The 27,603-nt window shown below is 47.0% G+C and overlaps 1 protein-coding gene across 2 annotated transcripts in view; it reads right to left on the reverse strand.

Moving 5' to 3' along the window:
- Positions 1-27,603, reverse strand: part of LOC122642895 — an 83,743-nt gene that overhangs the window by 36,447 nt on the left and 19,693 nt on the right. For both annotated transcript variants that reach the window (XM_043836513.1, XM_043836512.1), the window contains exon 6: positions 11,273-11,307. In XM_043836513.1, the coding sequence (XP_043692448.1) occupies positions 11,273-11,307 (35 nt within the window). The remainder of the gene's footprint in view (positions 1-11,272; positions 11,308-27,603) is intronic.

Genomic DNA, 27,603 nt, shown 5'->3' on the forward strand with positions numbered 1-27,603 from the left:
CTACACTCGCCGTACTCAATTGCAGCCGCTGCCACTGCCACCTCAACCTATTGATGATGCACCTCCTCCGCCACCAGCTGCCGCCTTGCCTGTGGACTTTAGACATTGATGATCTCTCTATTGCAAAGCGGAAAGGTTCTCGCACTTGCACTCAAACTCCCCTTTTATCCATTGGCCAATTGTGTTTCTGTTTCTCATCTCCATTATCACGCTTTTGCTGCTGCATTACATTCTACCTTTATTCCCAATTCTTATACAATTGCCTTATCCCACCCTGGGTGGAAAAATGCTATGGATGTGGAGATGGATGCCTTGGTCTCTCGTAAGACATGGTCGTTGGTTGACCTACCGCCTGGTAAGGATCTTGTTCTGTGTCGTTGGGTGTACACGGTTAAGTACAATCCGGATGGCACTGTAGAATGGCTCAAGGCCCGTGTGGTTGCCATGGGTAAACACACAGACCTATGGGGTAGACTACTTTGAGACTTTTTCTCCTGTTGCAAGATTGAATTCTGTCCGTATTTTGCTTTCCTTGGCAATCAATCTTGATTGGCCTCTCTAGCAGATGGATGTGAAAAATGCCTTCCTTTATGGTGAGCTACATGAGGAGGTCTACATGGAGAAACCTCCGGGTTATGTTGCTCAGAAGGAGGATAGTGTCCGGGTTTGTCGCCTTCATAAGGCAATTTATGGACTGATTCAGCCTCCCCGTGCGTGGTTTGATAAATTCAGCAGTGTTGTGGCTGGTTGTGGATTCTCTCAATGCTACTCTGATCATTCTATATTTGTTAGACGACAGGGGTCTAACGTGGTTGTCTTAGCAGTCTATGTTGATGACATTATTGTTACTGGTAATGATGCTTCTGGGATTGCAAAGGTAAAAACGTATTTGCATGACAATCAGATCAAGGATTTGGGTAGCCTCGGGTACTTTCTTGGCATTGAGGTTGTTCACAGCTCTTGAGGTCTTAACCTATCCCAACGAAAGTATATTCTTGATTTGCTTGATGAGACAGGAATGTTGGGTTGCAAACCTATTGATACTCCTATGGATCCCCATGTCAAGTTTGGCACTTCTGATGACAAGGAATTTAGTGACCCACATCAGTATCGACGTCTGGTCGGTAGACTAATCTACCTTACAGTTACTCAACCCGATATTTCCTTTGTTGTGGGGGTTGTTAGTCAGTTCATGCAGATACCTAAGCAAGTGCATTGGGATGCTGCTTGTCGTATTTTACGCTATCTCAAGGGTGCTCCAGGTAAGGGGCTGGTTTATCGTCGCCATGGTCATACCAGCATTGTTGGGTTCTCTGATGCTGATTGGGCTGGTTCTGATGGCAATAGAAGATCCACTACAGGTTATTGTACTTTCTTTGGAGGTAATTTGGTTACTTGGAAGAGCAAGAAATAGACCATGGTTGCTCGTTCCAGTGCAGAGGCAGAGTATAGAGCTATGGCTCATACAGCTGCAGAATTGATGTGGGTTCGTTCTTTTGCTCGTGAGCTTGGTTATTCCAGTGATCAACCCATGGAGATGTACTGTGATAACCAAGCTGCCATCTATATTGCCAACAACCCTGTTTTTCATGAACGAACCAAGCACATTGAAGTTGACTGTCACTTTGTTCGAGATGCTGTTCAGAAGAAGCTGATTGTTACTCCATTTGTTCGTTCCCAATTTCAGCTTGGAGATATGTTTACGAAGGCTTTGTTTCGACTTCAGTTCTTGAGTGGTTGTTCCAAGCTGGATCTTGGTAATGTCTACGCTCGAGCTTGAGGGGGAGTGTTAAGAGTTGTCGTTTTATGTTTACTAGATGTTGTGGGTATTTTTGTCTTATTCATATTTCTAGTTTATTCTTTCTAGTTTATTCTATTGTGAGGGTATTTTGGGGAGTTCACATGTAATTACTTAAGTGCTGTGATTATAAATAAGATTACCCTCTCACGATTTGCCCTCAACCAAATCATGAGAGATTTGACCCTCCCAATCGATCTGTCTTTTTCTTCTCTTTACTTCTTCTTCTCTGTTATTCTTTGCTGCTGATCAGACTTAGGGCTCTAATCTGTTACAGAACTTTAGTTGGACTCGGAAAAATGAACCCTCCCCCTCCTCCGTCTCCCCCCCTTCTTCCTTGCCTCCGGTGACCTCCACAGCCTCCACCACCCCCACCACTTCCTCCACCCTCACCGCCGCTGGGTCTAAACCTTGAACCTCCCTGTTCCCTCAAATCCCCTCCTCCTCCTCTGCCGGTTCTAACCTTCATTTTGTCGCACCATCCTCTGAAAATGGTATACCCATCGCCCATTGCCCTGACTCCCTCCTCTCTCCTGAAATCCCCAAATGGCAGTCCTATCTGGTTGGCCATTTCCTTGGTCCGAGACCCCCTTTTAACATCGTCAAAGCTTCCCTCACCAAACAATGGAAAACTTCTGGTTCTCTAGACACCTTCCTCCTCGATACAGGGGTGCTCATCTTTCGTTTCTTCTCGGATGAGGCTAAGGCCCGTGTCCTTGATGGCGCTCCTTGGATGGTTGGCCCGAAACCAATTTTCCTCCACCAGTGGACCCCTCATCTTCTTCTCCACAAGGTCGACCTCGGCACTATTCCCTTGTGGATCGGTGCCTCTCCGGTTGGGCTTCCGCTGCCTCCATCTGCTGAGTCTTCTTCGCTGGTTCAAGATTCTCTCGCTGCTCCTTCGCTAGTTCCCTCTTCTGAAAAAGAGGAGTCTTGCCTTTGTCCTTCCTCAGTTTTCCCTGACCCCTCTAGGTCCCCGAGACGAGGAAGATCCTCCTCTCGCTGCCACCGCCTCTATCACGCCCCCATCCCAATAAGGAATAAACTAATAGTAAAGGGGTGACTAGGACTACACATGTCATCCGAAAGACTACCAAAATCACTTTGCAGTGTCCCAATACAGAGTCACGGTCTAATATGAAAACATCATAAAGTCAGAGTACGAAAGGTAAGGAATTTCATTTCCAACAATCATAAAATAAGCGGAAGCGATTACAGTAGTTACCTCATGTTCATACGGCTAAGTGATACATAAATAGTTTTGACGGGTATCCCGAATGACCATAGCATAACTATCCCAAAATAAGCATAACAATAAATGTTTATACAAGGCACGCGGCCCCAAAAACAAAAGAGGGGAACAAGTCCCAAGTATCAATATGGCCTATAGGCGCAGTCGTCACAAGGACATCCATCACCGTGGTCCTCGGTCACGGCCTCGGGGTCCTCTATACCGATATCATCGTACTCCGAGGTCTAAACCTCGAGTCCCGCAAAATAAACATCTCTTGCAGCATCATCTAAAAAGGTGTGCACAAGAGGGGTTAGCTCCACTGAGCCAGTGAGGGGGGAGGGAAAATGCGTAAACACACAATACAAAGCAAACAATCCATGCTGCATGTGATTATTACCGTATTGCCACCTAACACACAATTCTAAGTCAAGGGTATATGCTACTACAATAACTCGGGAGATACTGTAGGTCCTTTCATTCTCACCACAGGGAATCCTCAGTTATTACTTTGGGGCCCACGCCGGCCGTAGCCTCATACCACCCAGAGGCAAACCCCGATAACCATTCCTACCCTTGTCCTGGCCTCTCAAACTCTCCACAAGCGGCAGGTGCTCTGGCTACCCAACACCTAAACCCCCATTGGTAAGGGTCGTAGCATAGGGAACTGGGCCTAACCACAGATATACTAAATGAATCCTATCGTGTCGAGAGGTACATTCGGCTGTGTCAACGTCCCATTCCATCTAACACCTGGGTACCAGCACAACACAGCGCATATAGGCAAGAATGAGATGCAATATACAATTTCACGTAATCCAGGGGTTCCGGTGCCAGTACTTCCCGGCACCATAACCCAACACATCCATATCATCCTAATCATCATCAACATCATCATCGAATAAGAATAAATGAAAATATGCAATCATGCTTGAATGATAATGTCGCAATATAATTCATAAAAGCATGAATAAGCAATAGTAAACAAGCCCAGACAGTCACCCAAACCTACTCACCGATTACTTGAATTAGGAATTTGATTAAGTGTAACGATTCCCGCCCGAGATCACTCCCTAGCACGAGTGTTGGCGCCTATGGAAGTAAATAAGAGTATGAGAGAATGTAGGGGAGGCGTCATAGAGAAGCTCCGCAGTTTACGTAAGTTATAGGCCTTGAAGCGGAGGCAACGTCGGAGGCGATCGTCGGACTCGGGACCGTGGCTTGCCTCGACCTTGCGTTCGACCTTTCCCTACGAGGTCGAGGCCACATCGGAGGCAACGTCGGACTCAGCGAGGCTTGCCTCCGACCTTGCGTTCGACCTTTCCCTACGGGCTCGGAGGCGCACATTGGCCTCGCCTTGCGTCGGACTCGAGCCACCGCACGTGGATCGGCCAGCGATGCCTCACCCAGTCGACCTTTTGAGCGCCATTGCAGCGTCGGACTGAGTCTGTCGTCGCCATTTAGGTCCTTAAAAGCCCAGGGTTGTCCCATTTGGTTCTTTAAGTCTCAAGGGACTAGGGAGGGGGTGTCTTGGAGTCTATTTAGGTCTTAGAAACACCCAACATCCAAAGATTAAAGGGGTTTAAAGGGGCCAACTACTCCATCTCCAGATTTGGGGTTTACCCTAGGTGGTTGGAACCTTAGGTCAAGAGACCCAGTTGGAGATCTCAAGGGATGCAAGGAAAATAGGACAGCATCCTACAAAGGGGAACCAAACATGGCTCAAGCCAACCATTTGGGTTCCAAAAAAGGAAAACCCAACCTTGGGGCTGCAACCCAAGGACCATCCAAGCTCAAACGAGCAAAAGGGGAAAGAGAAAAGGGGGGAAAAGGGCACTTGGCTTACCTGGTTTGAGGTACACCAGATGTGCCCTCTTTAAAGCTCCATGCCCAGCAACCGTTTCCTTCTTCTTCCCTTCCTTCTCCTTGCTAACCCTCTCTCCTCATAACTCCCTCCTCCAGCACGGTTAGGTTAGGTAGAAGTGAGCCAAGACTAATGAATAGTCCTACCCACCTCTCTCTTATAGCAAACACCTTTATTGGCCTGTTTGGATAAGGTCTCATAAGTGTAACCCTACGGTATGTTTGGGTAGGGTCACATAATTGTTCACCTTACACAAGTTTTAAAATCCTAACCTGGGCCCTAAGGTCCACACAAGTTCAAGTTAGCAAAAAGGGTAAGGGTAGGGTTAAACATGGCAAGGCACCAACAGCACCTTAGCCACAGGGCGTGTGGGCCCCTACACAGGGTCTCATCCACTAGAGTCCTTGTCAGCAGCATCGGATTCAGGGTCGGATGTTGCCAGTAACCTTGCATCCAACCCGAGTAAGAAGGTGGTTCCCACCATAAGAGGTCAAGGCCTTTGGACCGCACTTCGAGGGCTTTGAGAGGACAGTAAGCACACAACAAAATTAGGTCAGCTACTTACCCCTCACACGTCAAGGTGCAACCTCCGTGATCCCGAAGAGCTTTCCCACCGCGACGCCAAGTTCATCACCAAGTGACGTGTCTAAGTAGGGCGATACGGGGTGTACTGTCCGATACTCCTCACTCTTAGGACTAGTACTTGGAGGGTAGTCGACAAAGTCGCCATCTACAAATTTCCCCCATTCCGGTTTGAGGAATCTTTCCTCGACTGGCAAACCCATGTCGGAGTCAACAATCTTGTAGCTTGGTTTGACCACCATCGTGAACAGCTCACCGGTATACATGGCAGCACCCTCTACACGTCATAAGGATAAAAGAAATATTAGGATATCGGGTGAGGGAATAACAGCCTCGGCCATCACCGCCATGGCCTCAGTCATCGTTATCATAGTCATCGTCATCGTCGTCGTTCAGATTGCTCCGTCGCCAGCCCTCCTCCGTCTAAGGTGGAGGCCTCGATCCCTGTTTCCAAGAACATCGCAGTCCCTTCTGCTCTGGCTCCTCCTTCGCCTACTCCCCAGGCATCTGATCATCCACTTTTGAGCCAAGCTGACCCTATTGGACGAAGCGCCATCTTGCCTGAAGATCCTTTTGCTGCTAGTACAATTTCGCCTGAACTTTCTGACTAGGCACAGATGATGTCCTTGCAATCGATCAACGAAGCTCACTTGGGGCTTGGAAAACACATCAGGTCTCTTCCATTGCCTGATTTGGAGATTTGCAGGCTGCCTAGCCCTTTGGCTCCTCCAGTCGATGTCATTGTGGAAGCCCAGGAGACGCTGATAGACAGTTTCCATTTTCGTGCTCAGTCTTCACTTCCTGCAACAAGTTTCGATCCACTTCCCCCTTTTTCGGTTTATACCTCCCCCCCCCCAATCCCTTTTATCATCTCCCTTTCCCACTTTACCCCCCTTCTACCTAACCCCCCTCCTCCCTCATAGACTCCTCCATAAGCCAAATCTCAGCCCTTTCAGTCCTCAGCTGGGCCCTTGAGCCCTTCACATTACCCCTTTTTCCCCTCCCCCTCCCGAGCCCACATCCTAGGCCCACCATTGCCCCATCTCCATCCTCCTCCCCCCCCTTCACTCCCCCTCCTTCTCCGGGCCCATTTAATTGGCCCGTCCACGACCCAACATCCAACCCAAATCTTTCTTTACATATAACCTACCCATTTTCCAATCCCCAACCCATCTTTATCAAAAACATTATCCTAACCCTCCCCCCCCCCCTTCTATCTCTGCGACCCTTTCCCAATCCATTTCTGATCCTCTTATCCCTTCCCTTTTGCCTATCCCCCCCTAATCCCCCCCTTGATCCCTCATTGAACCTTTCCCCCCCCCTCCCATGGTCATCTAACCTTATCCGCTAAATATCACCCCTTTCTTCCCGGTGTAGCTTTGCCTCTTCCTACTCGTCGACCACTTGTTAGCAGCCCGGTTGTCGCCTATGCCCCTAGGCGGTACAAGAGTACACCCCTATGAAATCATTGCCCTCTCTCTTTAGTTTCCCATGTCGATTGGTTTCATTTAGAATGTCCGTGGTCTTAATTCCCTGGCTAAGCACCAGGATATTAGATCTTTCATTAAGTCCTCTCAATCCTCCTTTTGCGCTCTCCTCGAGACTCGTGTTATTCATGAGCATGCGGCCCGCATTACTGCATCCATCACCCCCTCTTGATCTCTTACTCCTCCCAACTCCTCTACCTTCGCTTTTCCTTTCCTAATTCCCCCTCCTCCTTTATTTCTGTGATCTATGCTTGTAACCAGGCTACCGATCACTCATCCCTCTGGGTTGATCTCTCTCTCCCTAAGTCTGGGATGGACTCTCTCCCTTGGGGAGTGGGGGGTGATTTCAATGTTGTTCGATCCTAATTGGAGAAAATTGGAGGCAAGCCCATCGATCTCTCTATTGTCAACCCCTTCAATGACTGCATAGAGGATCTTGGCCTTGATGACCTCCACTGGTCGGGTTCCCCTCTCACTTAGCACAATGGTCGAGTGGCCTTGACCTCATTGCTTGCAAGCTTGATAGATTTCTCATCAAAGAAGCTTGCCTCTTTTCTTCTCCAAGGTCTTTCTGATCACTGTCCCTGTCACATCCTCTTTCAGCCCTATTGCTCTTTTGGCCCCAAACCTTTCAAATTCTTCGACATGTAGACCTCCCATCCTCTGTATCTTCCAATTATTAAGAAAGCTTGGCACATCCCAGACTCTTCCCCCTCCTTCCCTCTTATTGCCTTAGCTAGGAAGCTTCGCCATACCAAAAGTGCCCTTAAAAGTTGGAATCTATCCACTTTTGGCAATCTCCCCTACCGGCTTTCCTCCTGCCGGTTTGATCTCTCCCTTATCCAATTCAAGCTTCAGCCTGACCCTCTCAACCCTGCTCTTGCCATCGATGAGAAAAAGCTCTCTGAAGAGTTATCCTCTCTCTCTTCCCACGACGAAAGTTTCTTGCGTCAAAAATCTCGCAATGAGTGGTTAGAGCTCAGAGACTCAAATTCTGCCTACTTCCATCATTCCATCAAAGCCAGGTAGAATTTCAACTCCATCACCTTACTGCATGCTCGTGATGGGACCACTCTCTCCTCTGTCCCCGAAATCAAGTCGAAAACCATTTCCTTTTTATCTTCTCTTTTTAATCCCCCCTCTCCCCTCCCCCTCCCCTATTCCCCCTGATCTCATTGATAAGTTTATCCTTCCTCTCTTAGCTAACTCCCTCATTGCCATCCCCTCAGATGGGGAAATCTCTGAGGCTATCCTTTCCCATAAATCCAACAAAGCCCCTGGTCCTGATGGCTTCAGTATGGGCTTTTTTCTTAGCTGTTGGGACTCCATCAAAGGTGAGCTCTTTAAAGCCATCCGCAACTTCTTCTTCAAGCCCAACCAGCTTGCTCAGATCAATCAGACTTTCATCTGCCTCATCCCTAAAAAAGATGGGGCTACTTCTTTATCTGATTTTAGACCCTTCTCCCTCTGCAATCTTATTTATAAGTTCATTGCCAAGATCCTTGCCAATAATCCAAGCTGTCATTCCCTCCCTTGTCAGCCCCAATCAATCGCCCTTTATCTCAGGTCGCTGCCGGTTTTTTTAACTCCAAAGTCGGCATCCGCCAACGTTGCCCCCTATCCCCCTTTCTTTTCTCCTTTGCCCTGGAAGTCCTCTCTCGAATCCTCCAATCCAAAACTGATCTCCACCTCATCTCCCCTATTCCCAAATGTAAGCATATCAACCTCACCCACCTGGCCTTTGCAGATGACCTGATGATTTTCTCTGAGGCCTCCCACTCCTCTATCTCTGCCATTATGAATTCGCTCCGTCTCTTTGAATCCCTCTCAGGCCTCGGCATTAACCTCCTCAAATCTAAATTTTTTCTCTATGGTATCCCTAACTCTAGTAAAGAGACTCTCCTTCATCTGACTGCCTTCTCTATTGGTTCTCTTCCTGTTAAATATCTTGGCCTCCCTCTTATTCCTGCTAGGCTTTCGAGCCATCATTGCTCTCCCATGCTTGACAACATTGGTAAGCGTCTCCAGCTTTGGAAAGGGAAGATTCTCTCCTATGCTGGTAGACTAGAATGCATCCGCTCGGTCCTTCAAGCTACCTATATCTATTGGATTGGTATCTTCAATATCCCTAAAGCCACCATCAAGGCTATGGAACGCATCTTCTGTGCTTTCCTCTAGAAAGGGACTGACACATCTAAATTCTTCCATCCCATCAACTGGAAGTCTATCTGTCTCCCAAAATCTGAGGGAGGTCTAGGCATTCGTCGCATTCATGACTCTAATACTGCGGGCATTCTCAAGCTTATTTGGAAAATTTCTTCCCTTCAGGACTCCATCTGGGTCACCTGGGTCTATTCCCACCTCCTTAAGTCTGACTCCATCTGGAATGTCTCTACCCTTGCTGATTCCTCTTGGATCTGGCGCAAGATTCTCCCCCTCCGCCCCCTCGCCCTTCGTGGCATTTCCTCCTCCATCGCTGATAGCTCCACCACTTCTCTTTGGGGTCCTCTTTAATTTCTTTGGCCCCAAATTGATTTACTCCTCTGGCCTCCCAAAAGCTACCCCTCTCTCCTCCCTTATTTCATTTAGCTCTTGGACCCCTCATCCTCTCTCAACCCTACTATCCTCTCTCAAATCTGGGCAACCCTTCCTCCTCTCCATTTTACCCACTCTCCTCAAGCGGATAAGGTTATTTGGCTCCCTTTCCCCAATGGTCTTTTCTCCTCCAATTCAGCCTGGAACTTCACTAGAGACCCTAGCCCCACTGTCCCTTGGCACAATTTGGTCTGGTTCAAAGGCCATATCCCTCGCCATAGCTTCACTGCTTGGAGAACCCTCAAACTTTGCCTGCCCACCCAAGCCTTCCTCATTCATCGCAATATCCTTCCCCCCCCCCCCCGCCTCTTGCAACCTTTGTTGGAATGGCCTTGAAGACCTCCCTCACCTCTTCTTTGCTTGCCCATTCACCTACCCCATCTGGAAAAAAGCCCTTTCCTCGATCTGGCCTCATAGCAGGAGAATACTTCCTTCGACCAAGAATGGCTCTGGCTGATCAAGACTTTCCCAGGGACCTCTATTTATGACACTATTGGGAAGCTTGTTTTTGGCGCTGCTATTCACCATATTTGGACGGAAAGGAACCTCAGGAGATGGACTTCCAACTCTCGATCTTATGATTTGATTTGGAAAGCCATCTCCTTCGATGTGTCCTCCAAGCTTAACTGCATTCGTTATAGGCACTTTTTGGATACCTCTAGGAACAGGCATATTGTTGTTTCATGGGGTCTTGATTTACATCTTTTGCAGTCTTCCACCTCTGCGTAGGTCCGGTTGATTGCCCCCCCCCCCTCTCTCCCCTTCCCCCTTCCTCTTCATGTATATTTCCTCTCTTTTTCCCCTGCCCCCCTGGGGTTCGGTAATATATTTATTTACCAAAAAAAGACATTAATTAGGTCTCAATATACAAAGTACAATTAGACAACTCCTGATATCAAGCAGTGACTTGGATGAGTTTAGCCATCTTTCATTCAAATGTCAAAGTGCGGATCTCATATAGTCAAAACAATAAGGGCCGTGCTATATCCGAAATGTACGAAATATAGTAAATATCGTAAGGGCGCGCTTTAGTTTCGATCACCATTCATTTGCAATACTTAACTGGCCTTCAACACCTTGGCAATACGTTCAGCAAAAATTTGAACGGTTTAGGGCCCTGTGGCTCAACCAAACTTTTAAAAGAACAAAATATATCTCAAGAGGAACTCCCAAACTGAGTTTAGGGACCATTCACCTCCATTCAACAGACAAATTCAAATCCATTTTCTTTTCTTTTTTTAATTAACGAAGGGAAAAGTGCAAGAACATGCGTTTGTTAGGCCTAGCAACATGTGAGCCTAGTTTTGAGCCACGCAGCAAATGCTGGTTAGATCAGGAGCTGCCTTGATTGCATCTACGTTAAGTTCAGCAGTCCAACTCTAACCATATGGTCCACCTTGTATTTGACTTCCACCACGTACTTCAAATGTTAATCTGTTTTACTTATTTGGGCTGAAATTTTACCGGTGGATAGTGAACCATTAGGTCTACCTCAGAACCATATTTGACTGCCACATTGACATTATAGGCTACTTGTTCTGCCAGGGCTGGTACAACGTTATTGTGCTACCAACTTCCAGCTAACAAATTAAACATGTTGAAAGACAATTTTTCTTAGGTAACTTATTTTCAACTCATTAGTTTTCTACCCTCCTATGTCAAGTACTTTAAAACAGTATACCCTCAGCTAATGTGAAAGTAAAGTCTCAACTAACCTGAAAAGAACTCCTGAAGCATAACTGATGGCAGCCTATCCATTTCAAAAAAAGACATGGATGAGTCATCTGCCAATACTTGAAGTGATTTATACCACAGGAAATAGAAACTTTTCCATAAATAAAATGAAGTATCTGTGACCTTCTCAAAGCATGAAAAATAATTAGTACATTAAGCATCTAACAGCATGTTTGACACAACTCTAGAATATGTCAATTACTTTCAAATTTACACCCACTCGGTGAACGTTTTCAGTACATAATTCAATGCCACCACCAAAAACTAACTCAGATAACTACTTTTTTGCCAGTTTGGCCAAAACATTTATCGAAATAAAGCCTATCATTTCTTTCCTCTCTAGCTCTAGTGATATTATTTTTCTTTGTGATTTAGATATCTCTAGGCCATAATCGATATGTCAATTTCTGCCTTAATATTCCTGAAATAAATTCATAGCCTATTTTGTTATTGTTGTTGTATTTGTTAATGTTCTAAAAGATTTTTTCCTCCATTTATTCAACTAACAACGGTTTGGGAGCATTTCAAACGATACTTCAGGATCCTTATTGATGCTATCAAGGGCAGCATAATTTTAACTTGTCTTATTTGACCTGGGAAAGGAACACAAGCGTATTTGGGAACATCATTACAGAAACATGACCTAGAGATAGGCCATCCATAATGGATCACAAACCCTTAGGCCTCCTTAAGCCACTACATTGGAAGATTTCATAGCACAGTCTACACCAATAATTTTCTCCAGTCTCAAAGTGCCTTGTTTTCTTTTTTTTTTTTTTTCTTCTTTTTTTAACACGAATATTAGTTGGGACCCGGGCCAGCCCCTAAGCTCTTATTGATTTCTAAAAAGAATGAAAGAATACAAGGGGGGGACATTCACCTTACCCCTAGCCCAAAAATCAATGGAAAACTACACTAGCATGGAAGCTATAATCTGAGAACTGGCAGGCCAGCCGTGTCCTCCCGAATGATGCGTTGGAAGTCTCCCTGAGGCAGATTGTCCTGCTGAAAAGTGATGGAGGACGTTATGTCGCAGGCGTGGTTGGCCAGCCAATCGGCAGCCCTATTGCTCTCTCTAAAAGCAAAGGAGATACTCGGGCTGACTACTCGGGCTGACCTTACCAATCAACTCCAGGGCTTCCTGGAACCAGTACCATCCCCTCCACAGATTACATCTCTTAAGACCAGCCATATTCAAGTTAAGATTTATGAATAGGTAAATACAAGAAGTAGGGTAAGAGAAAGGTGAAGAAGAAGAAGAAGAGACAATAAGAGAAGGAGGTTTGGAGAGAATACGATTGTGTGTAGAGAGATATCTCAACACACATATTAACTTCATTACTAACTTTTGGAATTACACTAACCTCCCTAGGGAGGTAAATGGAAATAAAGAAAGAAAAAAAGAAAAAATACAACTTAAGTCATGTCTTATAACAAGACAGTGACAGAACTACCCTTATACAAAATACTAAAAACTCTGACACTCCCCCTCAAGCTGGAGAATAAATGTCATACGTTCCCAGCTTGCTCAATAGGCTACTGAATAGACTAGCAACAAGACCCTTGGTGAAAACATCTGTAATTTGATCATCTGTCTTCACAAAAGGAGTACAAATGCAACCAGAATCCAGCTTCTCTTTGATGAAGTGTCGATCAACCTCAATATGTTTGGTTCGATCATGTTGAACCGGATTATGGGCAATACTTATAGCAGCCTTGTTGTCACAATAAAGTCTCATTGGGCCTTTAGTGTCAAAGCCAAGTCTTAAAGTAGTCCCTTCAGCCATGTAAGTTCACATACTCCATGAGCCATGGCTCTAAACTCTGCCTCCGCATTGGATCTAGCTACAACTGGTTGTTTCTTACTCCTCCAAGTAACAAGGTTACCACCCACAAAAGTGCAGTACCCAGAAGTAGATCTCCTATCAGAGACTGAACCAGCCCAATCCGCATCTGTGTAACCCTCAATCTGCAAATGGTCATGCTTGGCAAATAGAAGACCCTTTCCTAGACAGGATTTCAAGTACCTAATGATACGATACACTACATCCAAATGTCCACTCCTAGGAGCATGCATGAATTGACACACTACCCCAACTGCATAAGTGATGTCTGGTCGAGTCAAGGAGAGATAGATTAGTTTCCCAACTAATCTTTGATACTTGCTTGCATCTATAAGAGGAAAGCCACATTCATCCCCAAGCTTATGATTCGGATCAATGGGGGAAGTTACTGGCTTGCACTCCATAATGCCTGTCTATTTCAGAAGGTCCAAAACAAATTTCCTCTGACAGATATTGATTCCTTTCCTTGATCTAGCAACTTCAATACCCAAGAAGTATTTCAAGAGTCCAAGGTCAAAGATCTCAAACTGTTTGATCTTGAAAATGAAGACTCCACTGTCAAAAATGCTGCCATGATCCTGCCACCACCCCCCTCCCTTCCCTCCACCGCCTACTCCTCTCCACCCTCTTCGGCCACAATCCCCTCCACCAACCTACCCTCCTCCATCACCCCTCCCTCCCCACACAACTCCACCCTCCCCCTCCTTCTCACCCCCTGTAGTTGTCACTGCCTCCACTACCCCTGCCGGCTCAAAATCTTGGGCCTCATTGCTCTCCAGCCCTCCTTCCCCCCTGCTTTGGTCTCGCCCTTCACTTTGTTAAACCCTCTTCTAATAATGGTAACACCTATGCTCTCTGCCCCAATGAATTTCTATCCCCGGAGATTTCTAAGTGGCAATCTTGCCTCGTCGATCACTTTCTCGGCAGTAAGCCCTCCTTCAACACCATAAGGTCTTCCCTCTCCAAGCAGTGGAGAGCGGAGGGCTCCCTGGACATTTTCCTTCTGGACAGTGGAGTCTTCATTTTCAAGTTCTTCTCTGTTGATTCCTTCGCTCGTGCTCTCAATGGCGCTCCTTGGCTTGTTGGCAACAAACCCATTTTTCTCAGGCAATGGAACCCCTACATCCTCCTCCACAAGGTCGACCACAGCACCATTCCCTTATGGATCTCCCTCCCTGGTCTTCCTTTCCACTACTGGAGCCAGGAATGCCTCAGTCGAATTGGCTCAATTGTGGGCCATCCTCTCTACACGTGCGCACTCTCAAGATGGACAGGTTATCCTACGCTCAGCTCTGTACCGACGTCTCGGCAGATCACCGTCCACCTTCCTCCATCTCCATTGTTGAAGACGATGGTTTCAGCTTCGAACAGCCCATCAAATATGACTGGCTTCCTCCTCACTGTATCCACTGTCGTGTCTTTGGTCACCACTCCAAGAGCTGCTCCGGGAACAATCCTCTGCCTAAGGCTTGCCCTGAAGACCTTGCTGATCAATCGGTTTCCCCTGCTGAACTGCCCCGGACTTCGGCTCCATCTACAACCTGCCCCTCTTCGCCTTTTCCGGCTTCGTTGGGCATCTCGGCAACTCCGGCTGCGTCAAGCACACCAGCTCCCCCTTCAGTTTCTCACCTGCTCCCCCCGCTGGCCTCTAGTTCCTTTAGATCTCCCAGCAGGGGTCGACTGAAATCTCGCCGCAACCGGAATCGCCGCCATCCACTGCTGAGCTATTCTTCGCCTGCGCGCAGGGAAGCCTCCTCGTTTCCTGCACCTGCGACGACTTCATCTTCCTGCATCGCCCCTGCCAGTCTGCCTAAGTCAGTAAGTCAGACTTCTGCTTCGATTCTCGGCCCACCTCGGATGGAGCCCTCTTCCTCATCGAATCGCTTTGCTCCCCTCCAGACGATGGACCTGGCATCTGATTCGATGTCTCACAGTGCTGCTTACACCCTTTTGGCTCCTTCGACTGTTGAAGACCCTGAAGTGCCTGCCAGAACCACTCTGAGCTCTGCGCTATCAAGGTTTTGGGCTCTACCGCCTCTGGCCTCCCCTGGCGAGGTTGCAGCTTTCGCCTCCTGCTACTCGAACTCTGCCTCCAGGAGCCTCTCTCTCAACAGAGGTTTGTCCCTGCTTTTGGACAACGTGAATGAAACCCCCCCCTTTTTCATATCCCCCTCCTTTAGTCCCTTGCGACGTTTTGTGGCTTCCCAACAACCCCCTCCCCTCTTCTAGCCTCCCCCTCTCGCCACGTGCCCCCACCTTTTCCCCTTTTCCCTCTTCCACCCCCCAATCCCAAGCCCCACTACCCCTCTCCAACCCATTAACCAGGCTACTCCTTCAACCCGACCCGATACCCTACTTGATACCCGACCTTTGAACCATCTTTCTAACCCGTTCCCCAACCAATCAGCCCAGCTGTGCATTCCCGCACCTGACTACCCACTCCCCTCCCTCCTCGGTCCTTGGCAACCACCCCTCCCCCCTCTCGGGTCTAGCCAGATCCACATCCCCTCCCCTCTTGTTCCCTCCTCTAGGGCCCCTTGCCCTCTTGCTGCTTCGCGTATTGCCAGCCACCGCCCCACCCTCACGTATTTCCGCAAGAGATACCGTAGTGCCCCTCCCAGGATCTCGCTGCCCCCGCTCTTTAGTTCCCCATGTCTTCTGGTTTCATTTGGAATGTCCGGGGCCTTAATTCCTTGGCTAAACACCATGAAATTAAGAACCTCATTAAATCTTCCAACTCCTCTTTCTATGCTCTCCTTAAAACCGGGTTCTCTTCGAGAATGCCCCCCATATTGCGGCTGCAATCGCCCCTTCTTGGACCTTCCTCTCTAACTATGACCATTCTCCCAACGGTCACATCTGGCTCCTGTGGGACCCTTCCAAGATCCATTTCTTCATCTCCCACTCCTCCCCCCAACTCCTCCACCTTTCCACTCCCCAACTCCTCTCCCTCCTTCTTCCTTTCTATTGTCTATGCTTTCAACAGGGCAGCTGATCGCTCCCCTCTTTGGGATGATCTTCTCCTCCTCAACTCCAGGGTAGGATCCTACCTTTGGGGGGTAGGGGGACTTTAATGTTGTCAGATTCCAACATGAAAAAATTGGAGGCCGTCCCCTTGACCCTCTTACCGTCTCAGGTTTTAATGATTGCATTGAGGAAGTGGGTATTGATGACCTTCGTTGGTCCGGATCCCCCCTTACTTGGCACAATCGCCACATAGGCCCTGACTGGATTGCCTGCAAGCTTGACCGGCTCCTTATCAATGGAGCCTGGCTTTCTTCTTTCCCCCACTCCAATGCTTCTTTTCCCCTGTAAGGCCTTTCTGACCACTACCCCTGCATCCTCCACATCCTTCATTACTCCTCCTTTGGTCCAAAACCTTTCAAATTCTTTGATATGTAGACCTCCTACCCCCTATACCTACCTACCATCCTCAAAGCTTGGAGCTCTCCTGCCTTCTCTCCCTCCCTCCCTCCCTCCCTCTCATTTCCTTTGCCAAAAAACTCCGCCTCACCAAAGCGGCCCTCAAAGCTTGGAACGCCTCCACCTTTGGCAACATAAATTCCCGTGTTTCTGATTTCCATACTGAGCTCTCCTGCATCCAATCCCGCCTCCTAGCTGACCCCCTCAATCCCCTTTTGGCGGAGGAAGAGAAAAAGCTCTGTGACTCCCTTGCCTCCCTTTCCTCTCAAGAGGAAAACTTCCTCCATCAGAAATCCCGCATCTGCTGGCTGGAGCTGGGCGACACCAACTCGGCATTTTTTCACCGCTCTCTCAAAGCCAAGCTCAGCTCCAACTCCATTACCTTGCTCATTGCTTCCGATGGCTCCCATCTCTCCTCTGTCTCCGACATCAAATCTGAGGCAGTCTCCTTCTCCTCCCTCTTCAATCCCTCCCTCCCCCTCTCGCTAGCTCCCTTCTCGCCATTCCCTCGGACGAGGTGATCTCCAATGTCATCCTTGCCCTTAAGTCCAACAAGGCCCCTAGGCCTGATGGCTTTAGCATGGGATTCTTCCTGAGCTACTGGGATTACATCGAAGCTGAGCTCATCACTGTAATTCGCAGTTTCTTCTTCAACCCCAATCAGCTGGCTCAGATCAATCAAACTTTCCTCTGCCTCATCCCTAAAAAAGATGGTGCGTCCTCCCTCTCTTACTTCAGGCCTATCTCCCTTTACACCCTCCTCTACAAGTTCGTTGCAAAGATCCTGGCCAATAGGATCTAGCTAATCATCCCCTCCTTAGTGAGCCCGAACCAGTGTGCCTTCATCTCTGGTAGGAGCATTACTGACAACATCATCCTCTGCTCTGAAATCGTTAGAGGTTTCGACAGGAAATCCCATTCTCCTGCCTCCTTGATGAAGATAGACCTTCACAAAGCTTTCGACTCCCTTTGGTGGGATTTTATTGTTGACGTGATGTCTTTGACGGGCTTCCCTCCGCCTTTCATTAAGTGGATTCTTGCTTGCATCTCCTCCCTTGCCTTCTCGGTTATCATCAACGGTTCCCCCGTAGGATTCTTCCAAGCGAAAGCTGGTATCCGTTAAGGCTGCCCCCTTTCCCCTTTCCTCTTCTCCCTGGCCCTTGAAGTCCTCTCTAGGAGCCTCCAAGCTAGCACGGACCTTCACCTTATCTCCCCTCTTCCCAAGTGTAAGCACATCAATCTCACCCATCTAGCCTTTGCTGATGACCTCATGATCTTCTCCAAAGCCTCCCCTTCCTCTATCTCCAACATCATGTCCTCCCTTCACCTCTTCGAACGCCTTTCTGGGCTTCGTATCAACCTCCTCAAATCCAAACTCTTCCTTTCGGGGATCCCTGATGATGCTAAAGCCAATCTGCTCCATTTGACTGGCTTCTCCCTTGGAACTCTTCCTGTCAAATACCTTGGCCTCCCTCTCATCCTTGCCAGGCTCTCCAACCATCATTGCACCCCCATGCTCGATAATATCCGCAAGCGTCTCCAACTTTGGAAAGCCAAGCTCCTCTCCTATGCGGGCAGACTTGAATGCATCAGATCGGTCCTCCAATCCTCTTACATCTTTTGGTGCGGAGTTTTTGCCATTCCAAAAGCTACCTCCTTAGCTATGGAAAGACTCTTTCGCGCGTTCCTCTGGAAGGAAAAGGAAACTTCCAAATTCCTTCACCCTATCAGTTGGAAATCTATCTGCCTCCCCAAAGCAGAGGGAGGTCTGGGGATTAGGCGCATCAAGACTCCAACACTGCGGGTATCCTTAAGCTAATCTGGAAAATCTCTTCCAAGCATAATTCTATTTGTGTCCAATGGGTCTACTCCCACCTCTTAAAAAATTACTCCATCTGGACCGTCCCCATCCACCCCGATTCCTCCTACATCTGGCGCAAGATTCTCCACCTGCGCCACATTGCCCTGTGAGCCATCTCTTTCTCCATTGTTGATGTCTCCTCTACCTCCATTTGGCTTGATCCTTGGCACCCCCTTGGAGTTCTCTTCAACCATTTTGGCCCTAGAGCTATCTACTCCTCCGGCATCCCTAAGGATGCACTCCTTTCTTCCATCATCTCCCTTGGCTCTTGGTCCCTCCTTTCCCCCCCATCCCCATCCTCTCCATGATCTGGCCTTCCCTTCCCTCCCCTCCCTTCCCCCCCCCCCTCCCCATCCAATGCTGACAAAATCACTTGGCTCCCCTCCTCTACTGGCCTCTTTAGCTTCAGCTCTGCTTGGAATTTTATCCGCCCCCTTGCCCCCCCTGTTCCCTGGCTCCACCTGGTTTGGTTCAAAGGTCACATCCCCCGCCATAGTTTCCTTGTCTGGTGAACCCTCAACCATTGCCTTCCCACCCAAACCTTTCTCATCCACCGCCGGATCCCTGCCAACCCCTCTTGCACTCTTTGCGGGTCTGGTTCTAAAGACATTGAACACCTTTTCTTTGCTTGCCCCTTCTCCCAAACCATCTGGAAAAAGCCCTTTTGTTCATTTGGCCCCGCAGCAGGCGTCCCTTTCCCTTTGTTCGAGAGTGGCTCTGGATGCTCAGGTCTTTCCCAGGAGACTCTATTTGCAACGCCATTGGGAAGCTAGTCTTTAGAGCTTCGCTTTACCATATCTGGATGGAGAGAAACCTTCGGAGATGGTTTACCAACTCCAGATCTTTCGACTTGATTTGGAAGTCCATCGCTTTTGATGTTTCTACGAAGCTGAGCTTTCTCCCCCATAAATCCCTGAGTGATTCTCCCAGGAATAGGCATATTGTTAGAGCCTGGGACCTTGATTGTACCATTTTGCAGCCCCCTCCCTAGAGGGCTTGTAGCTTCTCCCCCCCCCCAGCTCTCCCTTGTACTTCTTTCTTGCCCATCTCGGGCTTTCTTTGGTAATACATTTTTTATACACCAAAAAAAAAAAAAAGGACTTCAATCTGTTTATCTCAGCCACATCATTCCCAGTTACCACAATGTCATCAACGTAGACAATGAGAGCTATAACTGTACCATTACCTCTCCTGATAAATAAGGTGTGGTCAGCTTGACTCTGATAATACCCGTTCTTCAGGATGGCTTGTCTAAATCTCTCAAACCAGGCCTTAGGAAACAGTTTGAGGCCATAGAGAGTTTTCTTCAAGAGACACACTTTCCCTTCAGCCGAGGAACACTTGAAACCAGGTGGAGGCTGCATGTAAACTTCTTCTACAAAATCCCCATGAAGAAATGCATTTTTCACATCGAATTGGTACATTGGCCAATCTTTGTTGGCAGCTACTGAAAGAAGAACCCTGATTGAGTTATGCTTGGCTACAAGGGCAAAAGTTTCCTGGTAGTCAACACCATACACCAGACTATACCCTTTTGCAACCATCCAAGCTTTGTATCTTTCCACTGTACCATCGGATCTATACTTGATTGTATAAACCCATCTGCATCCCACTAGAGTTCTCCCCCTGGTAAGATCAACAAGTGTCCAAGTATTGTTTTTTTCCAGAGCCACTATTTCCTCAGACATTGCTTGCATCCATTTTGGATCGGATAGGGCCTCTGTGACATTTTTGGGAATAGAAGAAGACTCAAGGGCAGTGGAAAAGGCAATAACTGTAGCAAAAATAGAGTCATAGGAAACAAACTGGGCTATGGGGTTAGTACATGCTCTCTTCCCCTTTCTCATAGCAATGGGAAGATCTAATTCAGAAGGAGAAGTATTACCTGACTAAGGAGGATGAGACTGAGGATGTGGATCCAAAGAGGGATTTTGGCAGGGTTCCGTTCCCTTCATCACATACCATGGTTGCTTTCCTTTCTTCTTCAACAAGCATTCACCTCGTGTAAATACATGATCTTTGAATCTTGTTCCCTTTACTAGCATCAATATCAACAACAACATCCTCCCCTTGAACTTCTCTGTACTTTCCAATATCAAATAAGAATGGGGAAGTAGAGGTAGGTAAGGGAGATACAAAAGGAGTAACATCAGCATCATGTTCACTACTAGCATTCTCCCCCTGAACAGGATGTTGAGTGGAAGAAAAGTAAGGAATAGACTCACAGAAGGTGACATCTTTGGAGAGAATTCGCCTTCGGGAAGGAGGATGGTAGCACTTATAGCCCTTGGTTGAATCAGAGTACCCCAAGCAGATGCACTTAAGAGCTTTGGGGTCAAGCTTGGTGCGAGCTGATTTGTTGACATGAACATAACAAACACAACCAAACACTTTTGGAGGCAAGGAGAAGACTGAGGATTGAGGAGAAAGGAGAGCCAGGGGAGATTTGGAGCCAAGGAGTGGAGATGGCATCCGATTAATGAGAAAGGCAGCGGTTAGAAGTGCATCAGACCAAAAAGTCTTAGGCACATGCATGCCAAAGAGGAGACCCTCGTTATTTCCAACAAGTGGCGGTTTTTTCTCTCAGCCACCCCATTTTGTTGAGGGGTGTCCACACACGCCAGTTGATGGATGATACCGTTATCAGTAAAGAACTGTTGGAGCCCGTCATACATGTACTCACCCCCCTTATTAGACCTACCAATTTGGATCCAAGTACCAAATTGAGTACTGATAAGTTGATAAAATTCTTTAAAAGCAGCACAAACATCACTCTTTTGTTTCAACAAAACAGTCCAAGTAGACCTAGAATAGTCATCCACAAATGAAACAAGTAACGAAAACCAGACACAGAAGTAGTAGGGGAAGGGCCCCAAACATCAGAATGAACAATAGAAAAAGGAACAGTGGATCTACTCCCATGATAAGGATAAGATGTTCGACAATGTTTAGCAAAAAATAAAAAATACATGATTCACATTGAAAAACATAAGAAGAAGGGAAAGCAGTAAACAAATGACGTAACTGTCTCCTCATAACAGCAAAAGAGGGATGACCAAAGCGTTGGTGCCAAAGCATTACAGACTCCAAAGTACTACGGTCACTCCGACCACAAACATAAGTTGCAGCAGTAGATGGCCCCAGTAACCGTGGTTCAAGATGATATAGTCCTCCTTTCTCAGTCCCACTGCCAATTACCCTCTTTGTCTCCAAATCCTGAAAAAGACAATTGAAAGGGAAGAAGATGACACAACAATTTAAGGATTTGGTTAGGTGACTCACAGATAATAGGTTAGTAGCACGATCAGGGACATGAAGGACAGACTCAAGGGAAATAGACGGTAACTCTCACATTACCCTTACCAGAGACAGAAGAAAGGGAACCCTCAGCAACCCTTACCTTGTCCCGGCCTGAGCAAATGGAATAGGAGTCATAATACTGTGATATACCAATCATGTGGTCAGAGGTGCCTGAGTCAATAATCCAAGTGGGAGCAGTGGACGGGGCAGATGAGACCTGTAAAGCTGAGGCAGAAGAAGCTAACCCTCCAGAGGCAATACCAGTGGGGGGACCCTCCAAGGTGGGACATAAGCCGGCGGAGGGCTGCAATGTCATTCTGTGAAAGGGAATCAGAATTAGGCCGGGAGACAGATGTCGCAGGCTCAGATGTGATAGAGTGTGCTCTAGCTCCCCCTCGCTTGCCACCACGGGCACCAGAAGAACCACCACGCATACTAGGGGGCTGTCCATGAAGATCCCAACACCTGTCCTTGGTGTGTCCCAGTTTATCATAGTGATCACATTTAAATCTCTCACGGTAATCTCCACGAGTTGGTCCTTGGCCTTTCCCCCCACTTTTCCAGTCTTTGTGGGAACTAAAGACAAGAGCAGATCTCTCAGTAGATGGTACGGTGTCTATAATTGTTCTCCTGGTTTCTTCACTTTGCAAATAACTGCAAACTTTATCCAAGTATAGAAAAGGGAGCCTCCCTAAAATCTACAGACGAATGGGCTCATACTCTGGATTGAGACCACCAAGGAGAGAAAAAATCCGCTCAATTTCCTGATTCTTGTAAACTTTGGCTTCATCTTCAGAGTTTGACAGCCGAAGATACCTGTAGTAATCATATTCTTGCCACAGGCCAATAACAGTGTTGTAGTAGTCAGATATGCTCCTATCACCCTGCTTCATATTGATGACTTTTTTGGTGAATTTGGTACACTTTTGCATAGTCACCAACTCGATCAAAGGTCCTGGCAACACTATCCCACATCTCCTTGGCAGTATCCTTGTCCATAAATCTCCTACTGATCTCAGGTTTCATGGAGAAAACCAACCAGGTCATAACTGTGGAGTTCTCAGTCTCCCACTTCAAATATCCTGGATCAGTAGTGGCAGGATCCGTAATATAGCCAGGGATATACCCCAACATTCCCCTACTTCTAAGGGACATCTTCACAGCACGAGACCAGTCCAAGTAGTTGGTATTGTCCAACTTTACAACAGAGATTTGGGTGTTGGGGTGATCGAAAGAAACCATAGTTGGAGAAGCACTACTTGGCTTGCTAGTAGGCTGTCCAGCAACCTCAGTTGGTCGAGTGACCTCAGAATCATTCCCAGTCATGGTAGGTGTGGTTCCAAACAAATGCTCAACACAGAGTAAACGCAGCAGAATGGTGACTTACACAACTAACAAATGGGGAGAAAAAAAACTCTACCCAATCATAAGGAAACAGCCAAGTAAATAGTCCAACTCAAAGAAACATGTTGCATAAACAGGTTACATAGCAGTTCAGCCAACAACTGAAGGGAAATCCACACTCACAAAGCAATTCGGTTCCACTCCATAATGGTTAAGTGCACTGAAATAGGTAATACTACCAAGCAACAAGAGTCATCTATGCTATTTCTGCCAAAAAACAACTCACAGGCATAAAAAACAAATTCTGCCGATAACAGAGAACCAGCAAAGGATCGAGCTATGCTCCTCAATCAAGGACTTTTGACAACAGGGCTGTTGGGGGTCTGAAAGAGGACCCCTAGGCGATCTAAAAGCTGCAGTTCACATGCTAAATGATAGAGAGTTGAGGAGGAGATGAGCAGAACACTCTACAGCTGGCAGAAATGCTCTGTCCAGCTTCCAGGGCCTCAAATCCATTCCACGAGCAAGAGAACTCCCTCCACTACTGTTGGGTTGAAAGAAGCAAGTGAAGGACTGCACTGATACCAAATTAAGATTTATGAATAGGTAAATACAAGAAGTAGGTTAAGAGAAAGGTGAAGAAGAAGAAGAAAGAATAAGAGAAGAGGGTTTGGAGAGAATACGATTGTGTGTAGAGAGATATCTCAACACACATATTAACTTCATTAGTAACTTCTGGAATTACACTGACCTCCCTAGGGAGGTAAATGGATATAAGGAAAGAAAAAAAGGAAAAATACGACTTAAGTCATATCTTATAACAAGACAGTGATAGAACTACCCTTATACAGAAATACTAACAACTCTAACAATTCACGGTGGTAACTGAGTCAGAGTTAACCACAACCCCAAATAGGCCCAAGTCACAGCAAAGCTTTAGACCATCTCTCAAAGCACGAAGTTCAGCAATAAAATTCGTGCAGGCACCATAGAAGTTAGAGAAGGCTGCAAACACACGCCCCTCCCTGTCCCTTATAACTCCACCCCCTCCACCTAGACCTAGGTTTCCTCTACACGCACCGTCCACATTCAATTTGACCGACACAAACGGCAGGCACCACACAACCGGTAGGGGTTGAGAAGGCCTAGGATCGGGAGCCGAGATCCCCAATACACACAGGATCTGCCCACCATGAACCGATGACCCATTGCGAAGCTTAGGGGGCAATGGTAGGCGGGTGACCCAGACCTTAATGCACTCAATGATACCCATGGCCGACCGCATCCTTTCCCCATACCTTCTGTTGCACCTCTCCTTCCACAGTTCCCAAACAATCAGAGAAGGCAATAACCCAGCAATGAAGTCACTTAGGTTCTTGCGGCTTACAGACTCCTGCCAAAGCAGTGGGCGGCTTCTGACGTCCTCTACATGGACCACCACTACATCAAAGATCCCTGAGAAGAAACTCCACACCTTTGTGGCCGTCCCACAAGACACAAGGCAGTGGTTTGTGGATTCACTCCTTGGCCTCCCGCTGCAGTTGCACTTTGATACAAGGGGGATACCAATCGCCATCAAATTATCATCAGTAGGAATCAACCCATTAAAGAGTTGCCAAGAGAAGACCGCTATCTTCGTAGGCAGGGTTTGATTCCAAATTCATTTGGCGTAGGGAACCAATGGCGAATGCTACTGCACCGCATTCCAAACAGATTTCATTGAGAACCGACCATCACTAGATGGGGTCCAAACCAGCCGGTCCTCATTGGGAGAGAAAGTGTAATTACTCGCCAGGATACCCTGTCTTACTCCGTCCGAATCAATCAGTAGCAATATATTCAGATCCCATGAGCCATTCACCCCCAGAACATCCTTCACACAAAGCGTAGTGTCAGCCCGTAGGGCGTTGTCCATATAATCAATCAAAGGCCCCATCCCTGACCAGTCATCTAGACAGAAGAGAACATCACCTGACCCCAGCAACCATCTTGAATTGGTCAGTAGGACCTCCTTACATGCCAAGGCATTGTTAGAGTTGTTAGTATTTTGTATAAGAGTAGTGCTGTCACTGTCTTATTATAAGACATGACTTAAGTTGTATTTTTCCTTTTTCTTTCCTTATTTCCATTTACCTCCCTAGGGAGGTCAGTGTAATTCTAGAAGTTACTAAAGAAGTTAATATGTGTGTTGAGATATCTCTCAACACACAATCGTATTCTCTCTAAACTTTCTTCTCTTATTCTCTCTTTTTGTTCTTCTTCTTCTTCACCTTTCTCTTACCCTACTTCTTGTATTTACCTATTCATAAATCTTAACTTGGTATCAGAGCCAGTCCTTCACTGGTTTGAGAGTCGACTAAGGCTTGGTTGGTCTTCTTTTACCTCTTCTTGGAACCCTAGAAAAGTAAAGGGTTCCATTAGAGGCTGTATTATGTGAAATACCAACTATGCAGCATTCTTTGGAGTTGCTTCTTTCAACCCAACAGTAATGGAGGGAGTTCTCTTGCTCGTGGAATGGATTTGAGGCCCCAGAAGCTAGACAGAGCATTTCCACCAGCTGTAGAGTCTTCTGCTCACCTCCTCCTCAACTCTCTACCATTTGACATGTGAACTACAGCTTTTGGATCGCCTAAGGGTCCTCTTTCAAACCCCCAGCAGCTCTGTTGTCAAAAGTCCTTGATTGAGGAGCATAGCTCGATCCTTTGCTGGTTCTCAGTTATCGGCAGAATCTGTTTTTTATGCCTGTAAGTTGTTTTTTGGCAGAAATAGCATAGATGACTCTTGTTGCTTGGTAGTATTATCTATTTCAGTGCACTTGGCTATTATGGAGTGGAACCGAATTGCTTCGTGAGTGTGGATTTCCCTTCGGTTGTTGGCTGAACTGCTATGCAACCTGTTTCTTTAAATTGGATTGTTTACTTAGCTGTTTCCTTGTGATTGGGTAGAGGTTTTTTACTCCCCATTTGTTAGTTGTGCAAGTCACCATTCTGCTAAGTTGAGCATTTGTTTGGAACCACACCCACCATGACTGGGAATGATTCGGAGGTCACTAGACCAACTGAGGTTGCTGGACAACCTACTAGCAAGCCAAGTAGTGCTTCTCCAACTACAGTTTCTTTTGATCACCCCAACACCCAAATCTCTATTGAAAAGTGGGACAATACCAACTACTTGGACTGGTCTCGTTCTATGAAGATGTCCCTTAGAAGTAGGGGAATGTTGGGGTATATCACTGGCTCTATTACGGAGCCTGCCACTACTAATCCAGGATATCTGAAGTGGGAGACTGAGAACTCCACAGTTATGACCTGGTTAGTTTTCTCCATGAAACCTGAGATCAGTAGGAGATTTATGGACAAGGATAATGCCAACGATATGTGGGATAGTGTTGCCAGGACCTTTGATCGAGTTGGTGACTTTGCAAAAGTATACCAAATTCACCAAAAGGTCATCAATATGAAGCAGGGTGATAGGAGCATATCTGACTACTACAACACTGTTATCGGCCTATGGCAAGAATATGATCACTACAGGTATCTTCGGCTGTCAAACTCTGAAGATGAAGCCAAAGTTTACAAGAATCAGGAAATTGAGCGGATTTTTTGTCTACTTGGTGGTCTCAATCCAGAGTATGAGCCCATTCGTCTGCAGATTTTAGGCAGGCTCCATTTTCCATCCTTGGATGAAGTTTGCAGTTACTTGCAAAGTGAAGAAACTAGGAGAACAACTATGGACACTGTACCATCGACTGAGAGATCCGCTCTTGTCTCTAGTTCCCACAAAGACTGGAAAAGTTGGGGGAAAGGCCAAGGACCAACTCGTGGAGATTACCGTGAGAGATTTAAATGTGATCACTATGGCAAACTGGGACACACCAATGACAGGTGTTAGGATCTTTATGGACAGCCCCCTGGCATGCGTGGTGGTTCTTCTGGTGCCCATGGTGGCAAGTGAGGGGGAGCTAGAGCACACGCTGTCACATCTGAGCCGGTGACATCTGTCTACCAGCCTAGTTCTGATTCCCTTTCACAAGATGACATTACAGCCCTCCGCCGACTTATGTCTCACCTTGGAGGGTCCCCCCACTGGTACTGCCTCTGGAGGGTTAGCTTCTTCTGCCTCAGCTTTCCAGTTCTCATCTGCCCCGTCCACTGCTCCCACTTGGATTATTGACTCAGGCGCCTCTAACCACATGACTGGTATTTCACAGTATTATGACTCCTCTACCATTTGCTAAGGCCAGGACAAGGTAAGGGTTGCTGAGGGTTCCCTTTCTTCTGTCTCTGGTAAGGGTAATGTGAGAGTTACCCCGTCTATTTCCCTTCAGTCTGTCCTTCATGTCCCTGATTGTGCTACTAACCTATTATCTGTGAGTCACCTAACCAAATCCTTGAATTGTTGTGTCACCTTCTTCCCTTCCTATTGTCTTTTTCAAGATTTGGAGACAAAGAGGGTAATTGGCAGTGGGACTGAGAAAGGAGGACTACATCATCTTGAACCACAGTTACTGGAGCCATCTACTGCTACAACTTATGTTTGT

The sequence above is a fragment of the Telopea speciosissima genome, chromosome 10, assembly GCF_018873765.1.
Source record: "Telopea speciosissima isolate NSW1024214 ecotype Mountain lineage chromosome 10, Tspe_v1, whole genome shotgun sequence".
Classification (NCBI taxonomy): domain Eukaryota; kingdom Viridiplantae; phylum Streptophyta; class Magnoliopsida; order Proteales; family Proteaceae; genus Telopea; species Telopea speciosissima.